General features: G+C 38.6%; 1 protein-coding gene across 1 annotated transcript; it reads left to right on the top strand.

The window, feature by feature from the left end:
* The first annotated feature begins 556 nt into the window (after positions 1-556).
* On the top strand, positions 557-6,380 carry LOC109088205 (serine/threonine-protein kinase SBK1-like). The gene is made up of 4 exons (XM_042745428.1): positions 557-804; positions 2,364-2,508; positions 2,660-2,862; positions 4,375-6,380. The coding sequence occupies exons 1-4, from the start codon at positions 799-801 to the stop codon at positions 5,041-5,043; spliced, it is 1,023 nt and encodes a 340-aa protein (XP_042601362.1). The 5' UTR covers positions 557-798; the 3' UTR covers positions 5,044-6,380.
* Positions 6,381-10,845: the final 4,465 nt, after the last annotated feature.

The raw sequence follows: 10,845 nt of genomic DNA on the forward strand, positions 1-10,845 counted from the left end.
TGAATGTTGAAATCTTTGTCATGATGACTAATACCAAACGCTGAAGAACACGGAATAGGATATGGATAAAGGATATGTCATATGACTGTGTGTGAGAGAGTTTAAAAAGCTGAAAAGTCAGGACTTGGCACGTCCTGCAGAAAGAGAGATCTGCGATATAAGCGTTTTGTGTACTGCTCTCTCACAGCTGTTGGATTTGTCATGCTCACTCAGAGAGAAATCGATCATGCTGACCAGCATCATAATACATTTGTCAGATCCATGATGCATGAGTATAAAGAGCTATCAATCGATTTCCATGATATGCTGATTGATCAAATCAATCAACTGCAATTAAATCTGCTATTCTAATGTTTGTTGTAAATAAGGGGGTTTTGGTTAATCACACTAAATTTATATAGGCTATTAATACATTAACAGGCCAAATGATACACAAAATGTGGTTAATAGACAGTATAATAACAAATTGCCTGTGACACAAACCCTACAACAACATACTGTCAGCAATAAACACCGTAACATTCAAAAGGAGGAGTAATGGCAACGAGAGCATGTGAGTGGGCATACTGGAGAATTTGGATAGAGAGAGAGAGAATGAGAGAGGGAGAGTACAGAGAGACTATTGAACTGTATAAAGCAGAGGACAGATTCAGTAGAAATCAGAATATGTACTCAGATGGAAATGAATCTGCAACCTGTAAGTTTATTTATGACTGGTTGACCTGCAGCTTTCAGTGCCCAGAGCTTATGGACAGACTGCACCTCTAAATTCACTTTCAGCCTTCAACAACAGCAAACATGACAGTAAGTCTTTTCATTTCTTTCAAAAGGTCTCTTCTAAATGGTTTACACACAAATTGTAAAATAATTTATATAGCATGTAATATAATTTAAAATAAGACACAGGCTTATGCCATAGGCCATATTATGTACGCTGCCATTCAGAAGCTTAGTAAGAGTCTCTTACACTCACCAAGGCATGTACTGTATATGATCAACAATACCATAAAAATGTTATATTATGAAATATTGTAATGTTTTGTATATTAATATATTTTATAATGTTATTTTTTGCGATGTTGTTTCTCAGAATTAAAAAAGGTAATTGTGAGAAAGTATAAGTATTAAAAAGTATTAAAATAAGAAATATAAAATTAAAACTATATGAGAAAAGGTCACAATTAAGAGAAACAGTTGCAATTACAAGATATAAAACACATGTAAATGCAAATGCAAAAGCCTCTAAGTGCTGTCTGAAATGTTTTTCTAAAATGAGAATTTTTGTCAGGCTCCTATGTTTATGTTCATTTATTTCACTTTAATGGCAATGATTAGGTTCTTTTCATTGCCATTAAAGTGAAATAAATGAACATAAACGTAGGAGTCTAATAAAAATGCTTATTTTAGAAGAAAATGAAGTAGTATTTAGTTACAGAAGAGCTTTAAGTAAGGTTTTATGAAGTTTATCAACACAAAGTTTATAAAGTGCAAAACATAAGGTCAGACTACATTTGTAACTAATTATTTATTACCTTTTACAAGCACATACCTGAAAGGGTTTTTAGAACATGTTATGTAATTCAGCGATTTACAACATTCACAACTAATCCCGAAGAACTTAGATATGCTGCGCAAATCGCTGTTCTTGACAAGGGGTTAACCACACACAACTTCTGGTGAGCTGTCTGTCCTCACACAACTGATGCCCAACAGGTGCACCTTATCCCTCTTATGCAACACTGTCCCCCATCATCCTGAACTGCTGCTTTAATAAATAGTGTAACCTTTCTGCTCTTGGGACACCAAAGCATACACAGACTTAAAAAAAATATGAAAACTATATCCAGTTCAAATACAAATTATGCATGACATTCAATCATGCTACATGAATAAATGTTGAGCAATTACCAATACTATTACTGAAATGAACACTTAATCCTATGAAACTCAGCTAAATAGCACAGCTGTCTGGGGACAGTTCAGATGTGTTGAAAGAATAGCCAATCCCCAGAACTGAGGCCCAAATCACCCTTTTGCTGTAGCAACCTTATAATAGCATGCAGTGACAGATCCCAGCAGTATATCTTTGATCCAGCCAGATCCTGTTTACTTTAAACATGATATTTTGTGGTATTTGACAGCTAGTGAAACCTTGTTTGACATGCCCCCAAAAGGTAGAAAACAACAACAAAAAACATGGGATCTATGCCAAATAAGACTTTTTGCATCTAATAACATCTAATTTAGTGTCTTTGAAACAAAGTGGAAAACGAAGCATGCAAATTCTCCCTCAAATTACATTAGATGTTGAATGTTTGGCACATCCATCTGCAACCCTGACATCCTAGTTTTGCTTCTTACAGACTGCCACAAGACTTCTGGATGAGCTCTGTCACTTAAAGGCTCAGTCTCTAGAATCATTGGAGCCTTTAGATCACTTCCAAGTTATTAAACTTCTTGGAGAGGGTTCATATGGAAAAGTCAAATTAGCAGTGCACAAGAAGAGAGGTAAGTTACGTTGCTTTGTCTTTCTCTCATCTGATCTTATCCATGCTATATCAAATTTCTGGGAATTGTGCTAGATTACTGCGTACTGCTTCCTTCTTCCTTCCCCTTTGACAATATCTCTATTATTCCTCCAAATCTGCATGGAATCTAGGAACCCCAATGGCCCTTAAATTCTTTCTGCGAGACGACACATCTCTACTGTCCTTTCTGAGGGAATATAACCTGTCTTTGGCCTTCTGTACCCACCCCTCTCTTACCTCAGCTTTAGGCATCGCATTCTCCACTCCTACTCACTATGTGTTCGCCCAGCAACCTTGCCTTTATGGCGACCTATATGATGTCATCGTTCCTGAGGTTGGTAAAAGTTTAACATCAGTTGCATGCTTCTTAATTATGACTGCTCCTTGAGGACTAATGTGCTGCAGAGTTGAGCTCCAGTCTGCCCCAATACACTTGCAAGGATGTTTTTTAGTAATACTGAAGACCTGGATCAGGTGTGTTTAATTGGGATCAAAGCTAAACTCTGCAGGATAGGCCCTCAAGGAGCAAGATTACACACCCCAGGTTTGAGTCAGTGGTTTCTGAACCTGTACCACCAATATTGCAAATTTTGAATGTCTCCTTAAACAAATACACCTGATTCAGATCATTAGTAGAGACTCCAAGACCTGAAATTGTTGTGTTAGATCAGGGGTAGGCAAGTTCGGTCCTAGAGAGCTGCTGTACTGCGTAGTTTCGCTCCAACCCTGAAGGAAGAAGAAGAATAAAAAAAAACCTTGCCTGCCTATAGGCCAGGGGTTCTCAACTCTGGCCCTCAAGGTCCTGCAGAGATTCCCTGCAATCCATTCGGAAGGGCTCATCCCTATGACCTAATCCCTTCAAAGGGTTTACCCTCCAGAGTGAGAGCTTCCAAAGGTTGAAGGGTGCATGTGACCAAACAATTGTTTCTTGAAGTGCCCTTCTGCATCATCATCATCACCTGTCCACACGAAGGTGCCATCATCATGCAAAGAATCTATGCAAAGGATCACGGGAGCCTGAAGTGTCCTTCAGTTGTACCCTTCGAAATCCTTCATTCCGAAGGGCCCTTTGAAGTGGCCAGTTTTGAGCACTTCCGTTTGGAACGACCCTTCAATATGGCGGCCATGATTGCCTTCACTCAAAAGTACACCCCGCAGGGGGATATATCGTGTTTGGATCTCACAGACTAGCTCCAACCTTTGATCAAACTTACCTGCTTGTAACTTTCTAGTGATCCTGAAGACCTTGATTAGCTTGTTCAGGTGAGTTTGATTAAGGTTGGAGCTAAACTCTGCAGGGAAAAGTGGACCTCCAGGGCCAGAGTTGAAAACCGCAGCTATAGGCTCTCTAGGACTGAACTTGCCTACAAGTGTTAGATTATGGAAACATCCAAAATGGGTACTGTTGGGTACCAGGGTTGGGATAAGGTGACCAGACGTGCCACTTCCCGGGGACACATTCAGTACAGGATTTCTAAATTGCCTAAAATAACCAGGTGTTGGTTGTTTGCACTGTGGGAAGTGGCATGTCTGGTCACCTTAGGTTTGGAATCACTGGTTTAGCTCAAATTAACAATGAAAGAACAGAAAATTGTATTGTAAATAATACGTACAACAGTTGTTTTGCAATGACAGGTTGATGCAAGCTCAGTAAATTGATTAGTGCTTAAATCAAGGTTGTCCAGTCCTGATCCTTGAGGGCCACAATCCTGCAGCATTAAGTCCTAATAAAACACACCCCAACCAGCTAGAATTACTCGAAAAGTGTGTTGGGGCAGGTTGGAGCTAAACTCCAGGCAGGAGAAGGACCGGACACCCCTGCCTTAAACTGATTTCTTCATCACAGGTTGGTCTTGAAGAAAGCCGTGCCCAGGGAGTGGCTTCCCAGATCAGCGGTGCCCTCTCTCACCTCCACTCCCTTGGCTTTGTCCATCGTGATGTCAAGCCGGAAAACATCTTCCTATGTGACCATGAGTGTCGTTGGGTCAAACTTGGTGATTTTGGAATGGTGAAGGCTAAAGGCACTAGGGTACCATGCGTGTGGTACAGCTCCCCTTACTGCACACCTGAGGATGAGATGGCAAGGAAGAACAAAGGGAACCATTTGGGCAACTTTGGGGTGGACAAAAATGGGAACAAGCAAAAAGGGGACTCTGGAAAGACTCACAGGATGTTGGTGTCTGTGGATCCCACTACAGACAGCTGGGCATTAGGCATTCTAATCTATGCCATGCTCATGGGGAGCCTTCCATGGTCTGAGACTGTTTCAGACAACACTGCATATAAAAGCTATCTACAATGGACCAATTGGGAATGTTCAGCATCACAGGAGAGAGGATCAGATCAGCCTGAAAACTTGCACCAGATGGCACCACAGTTTGCGGCGTTCACTCCTCTTGCAGCTTGTCTTCTTAGGTCCCTGCTTCACCCACAGTTCAGGCTTCGTGGCAGGCCAGATGAGGTGGAAAGATATCTGGGAGGAGCCTGGCTATTGGACAAAGATGTCAGTGGGTGATGCATCAAAGGAAAGACAGGACCAAGATCAGTAGTTTGTCGTCATCTGGTCATTCACTCAATGCTGGGAACAATGGTTATCACCTTTTAGAAGTATTTCTGATGGTAGTTTAATCATAAGCCTGCTGTGTAGCTTACATATACGCATTATTAGCTGAGTTTGTTTTTCCTAACTAACCATTATAAATCTTAGCTGTAAACACTAAGGACCAGATTTACTAAACCGGGCAAATTAACGTGAAAGCACGTTATCCCATAAAAGCGCAGATGTGAGTGGAAGAGTGGAAGGTGCTGCGGTTGATCTACTGACAATGCCATTGGTCTTAGTAGATCTACTGACTACCAAGAGCAGATTAGCATCTGGTTTAAGACATGCTTTTTTTGCGCATTGAATTATGGTACAAATACCAGTACTTGACTAGTGCCAACTTTAGTAAATAGCGTTGGGTGATTCACTTAAATACTCTCATCTCATCAAGTTTTGTGCCTTAATGGGAAACTCCTACAAATGTCATATGGTCAGTTGCAAAAATATCTGTCCACTGCATGCCATTAGTAATTCCTGAACATAGTTTTTTAACGGCAAAAGAGGGTGTGCGCTGGTGCAAGCTGTTAGTAAATCTGGCCCTAAAGGTTTCAGAATACCTCAGACGGGTTGGTAAGGGTTATATAATTGAAAAGGGGCACATAAAGTGTTTTTGAAAACTTGGGCCTCCATCCACAGTCCAGCAACATTACTACACTCCAAAATAATGTGCGTCCTACAAAGATCAGTGTAATGCTATATTATGAAGTCCGTACCAAGAATATTAGAGTAACAAGCTAAAGATCTGCAGGCATCTTAATAATATCTGTGTTTATAAGTCTAAATAATTATTGCTGCCATCTCCACTTTCTAAAGTCCAAATGGACTTCTTGGGGGAAAAAACAAAAACAAGGCAGGACTTGATTTTGTTAAACTGGAACTAAACTTTGTTTTCAAATTGCTGCAATCTCAAGTGAGTGACAGGTTGTTGGATGGGTAGATTACTGCCTTAGTGCTGTTGCACAAATCAGAGAAAAGATGTTGTTGTGAGAGCAAGTTGTTGTTTTTGATTAAAGATTACGAGGGCACATGTATAAAAATGTATTTTATGTGGACCTCTAGCATGCATAATAAAGCAGGATTTCCCATCTGGGGGAACTTGATACCCTAGGTGTCCATGGTGGAAATGCTGGGAACTTGTGATAGAAAATATAGAAATGTTAATGTCAAACTGATCAAAAAGAATTCAAAATTTCAGAGTTTGCTCTGGTCTAATATGCAAAAATGAATCATTAAACACATTTTCACCAACATTTTAAACTGTAACTATTTGTTTATATACATGTTTTTATATTTGCTTAACGTCATAAAGTTTGGAATGTTCACATATTTATGCTTTTAACAACCTACAGTATGCTCATGAAATATCATCTTGACATGGAGCACTTGTAAGGGTAAGAGTAAGGAGCACACCTCTCAAGTTTCAGCAGAAGACATGCAGACACATACAAACACTCAGACACTACGTGTCCTAGATTTAAAAATAACCCCCAGACCATTAATAAAACTCTTTCAGCCATCGTCACCTCTGTCAGATGCACACTTGAAATCACATACACATGGATGGGCAAACACACACAGTCTTCACTGATCTTTGAGTGTCTCACACTTCTGCATTCATACCTGTCCCTCCATTCATCAACACTGTACACACATACAAAGTGTGAAGTTACATGTAATGGATAGGTCTTTGGCTTATGTTCAGACTCCTTCAAATGATCCATGAAAACATAACATTGTAAATTATGGAGTAAATAAGACAACCGTATTTGTAAAATACATAAAATTAAAATAATTGTGCATACATTTGCATAAAATCTGGAATATCAAAAAAGAAAAAAAGAATATACCGCAAACAAATGAGGACCACCTGACTTTCCAAAAAAAAAAAAAAAAAAAAAAAAAAACATAAATGGCAAATTTTTGCACAAGAAACTGAATTAATACAGTCCAGGCTCCTAAATTAAGACATCAAAAAACACTAGTGTCAGATTTTGGCCTTTCAATCTGAAGTTATTTAGGCACCTTGTTAAGAGATTAACAGCTGAAATGGCTCATTACATTAAGGGAGAAGATCCACGAAGATCATTTGACAGCCCTACTAAGTATTCCAGCCGCTGTCTATATGACCTTTCATTTGATATACTATATTAAAACACATTTACGTGCAATTATGCAAGTGTGAAAGTATGCCATCATCTTGCATATGTTAATTTGTAAGTAAATGTGCGTAAGAGAAATGTCTTTCTATACTTGATGAATTTATAGCACTGGAATGCCAGAAATACCAACTTTTTGTTTGTAAAGGTTTTTTCTTACAGAAAATGTTCAGAAAATAAACCTCCTGAAGCTGCTGCAAGCCTCACATTGTGGAAGATTCTATGAAATTCCATTGGCTGAGACAACTTTAACTTTAGAGGAAATATTTGACTGATTAGCCTATGCATTTTAATTGCCATATAAAATTACCATTAATTGGATGCGTTTTTAGCAAATTACTAAATTTAATGTGATGCATTTTTTCATACATAAATGAACCAATAATGAAATTGGTTTAATAGTACTAATAAACCGAATTACAGAGAGAAAGAGAGAGTGTCCAATTTGCTAATAAAAGCCCCCTTTAAGCAGAACAAATGTGTGTGAGAGAGAAGGATCAAGTCCACAATCTGAGACATGTTCACAGGGTGGTGCCAAAAAACACACGTGTTCACACATCACTCACACATTCAGACTTCTGAATGAGGACCGATTCAAACTTGCATCAACAAGTGAACAGCTGATCCCAAACATGCTCCCGATTTATTAGCCAAGAACATTTCCTCACAACTTTTCAAAACAAATCTTCACACAGTATCCTGCCCTGCCACTGCCACAATGAGAGACAGGACATTTTGTTCATCGTTTGGTTTCTAGTTCTGCACCATTGCACTGAAGCCCTGGCCATTTTAAAATCCAACTGATCCAAAATCTCACTTCACATACTGTAATTAAACATTAAAAGTAATAGCTTCCCTAATAATTAAAATTCTATTATTGTTGCTCATTCTAATGTTCTTGCAAAGTGATAAGAAATATTTAATAATATATAGACCACTCTTTTCCATATAATAAATGTGTAATCATGCATCGTATTCCAAGTGTTCTAAAGCCATGTGATGGTTTTATATGAAAACCAGACCAAATTGTTAGTCATTATTCACTTATTTCAGTTTTGTTCAATACATTGAATGTTATTTCCATGAATTAAAATTAATTGCACAAAAATTCCTCCAACTAAATAATTATTGCTCATTCTAGACTGGTGTATTACAATGTTTACATTGCTTTTAGTTAATTTCATTTTATAAATAACACCCATGTACGATAATCCATACTCACTTATTTCAAAAAGAAATTGAGTACAACCATCTTAATCTTGTGAAAGTGTATACAGCAGTTGAGAAAAATTAGGTACCTAGTAACTAATAAGTGTCTCCAGTCTTGATGCACTCATAAATTGTAAATGACAATCAGCAACTGAAGTAGGGTTCAATTGCACGGTTAAAAATCTCAAAACCCATTAATAGATGTCCTAGTTCAAAGCTCAAAAGCAATCCAATTAATTATCTAAACCGTAACCCACTGAACAGGCAAACGTTTGTAAGAATGAAAAACTAAGCCAAATAGAATGATGTTGTGAAAAAAACTAGCGTAAGATCACACAGATTAAGGGAACTACAAAGGGTATTAACAGGTCATTACTCACAACAGACAAGGAGCAGGTGTGCGTGTTTTATGAAAATACTCAGCACTAGTGTGACAGAGACGTTTGGTGGCCAAATTGAGAAGTACAGGCTGATGGTAGTTCTTGCGCAACCAATCAAAGCATCTTAGAAAAGTCAACAAGATGTTATCTAGCTAGATATAGACTAATGAACGGAAACAGATGTGAGACCAAGCTGCATGGCCTAAGGTCATCGGCTGAAAATCCATCAAAGCTAGTGACAGTGTTTAGCTGGTTTCTAGCTGGTCCAACCTGGCCATTAGAGGACCGGCCACCATGTTCCAAAAGCAACCTTAAACTGGGAACTTATTTGTTGCTGGTCCCTGGGGCGCTGTAAAGGGGGGGTAAACGATGACAATTCTCGGGGCCCATGACTAAGAGGGGGCCCAGAGAAGCCCCCAATAAAATTGTGGTGCTAAAAAAAAAAATTGATATAAAAATTATAAACTTTAAATTATTCTATTTGCTGTTTCCTGGTGTCAAAAAAAAATTATTTGTTCAGGAAACACAAATGTCCGTGGGCCCCTCTCCCCCTCTCGATTATCATAAAATGGTTCAGCCCACCCAAATTGTATCCAGTAACCAAGGCAACACAAACAGCTTGACTTCACTTATAGCGCCGCCAGATTCAACTTGACAGAGGATGTGAAAATGCCTCAAAATCTGGAAGTCAAAAACGGAAAGAGAAAAAAAAATAAGAGAAGTGAAATAGGCAAAGGGTCGACAGTATGTTACCCAATATTTCACAAGAAAAGGTGGGTTTGTAAGTAGGCCTAAATTGTTAGTGGACCGCCCGTGACAATGATCGTAGCCTACGGCACTTTTCTGTGCGTACGCACGCTTTGTACATGAGGCCCTAGGTCTCTACGGTAGCATTTTTCGATAAGTTAGCACGTTTCGATAGAGCAGGGTGCAGCGGGTGCACGGCTTTGCCTCACATGCAGCCGGTGTCGGCATCTTTGTATGAGGCGGCGCCCACATTCAGCACCCTGCTGCGGTCCACGCTGTTGCACCTGTCTTGCAAGCAGTCTAACTTCATGAACTCTGATAAAAATCCTCTGCCAGCTACTGTACAAACTACTATCAGCTGTTTGTGAGGTTTCAGTGCATCTCTTGAAGATGATGTGGAGTTGTATTACTACAATGTCCCCTATTGTCAAATACAGCATGATTCATCTCTGCCAACTATCTTCACATAATACTTTCACATTATCTGATCCAGACCGTCGGCAAAACTCAATTTAAAACAGCGCAAAATGACTGCCTGAGGACGTTTTAGGTAGAAATGATTATATTTCTGTTTTTATTCACACAATAAATATTTAAACTAATATTTTAAAATTCATGTAGTTTTAGGAAAAGTCAGGGAGCAGCAAGGCTTTGTGATTTATTTAGACAAAGTTATTGACTATGCAAATTTCAAAACGGTCAAAATGATGCCTTGTTCATTCTAGTGTTAAAGATAATTACCATAAGTTTAAATAAATATAAATACATTTCATTGTATTAAGAGTGCTCAGTGTTTTCGTTACATTTCAACTGTCATGTTAAAAATATTAGGTTAGATTAGATTAACTTTACTGTCATTGCCAGTGTACAGTACAAATATGTACAGTACATTCATACAAATATAAATATATGTGAATACACCATATGACACATGTACAGCTATGTACAGTATATACATTATACAGTACTGAAGTAGTGCAGTATTAAAGAGGACAAATTACGGGTGTGGACATGGGATGGAGTTCAATTGTCTGATTGACTTAAATATATGAGAATGATAGTCAAAATACCATAAAAGCGCATGATTTTATGTAAATTAATATGAAAAAACTCTCAGCTGTGTTGGGGGCCCTGTCAAGATTCTTTTCATGGGGCCCAAAATCCTTAGCAGCACCCCTGGCTGGTCCAACAAGGTCTAGCACATGACTAATGAGCATCTTAGA

This window comes from Cyprinus carpio, chromosome B19 (assembly GCF_018340385.1).
Source record: "Cyprinus carpio isolate SPL01 chromosome B19, ASM1834038v1, whole genome shotgun sequence".
Lineage (NCBI taxonomy): Eukaryota > Metazoa > Chordata > Actinopteri > Cypriniformes > Cyprinidae > Cyprinus > Cyprinus carpio.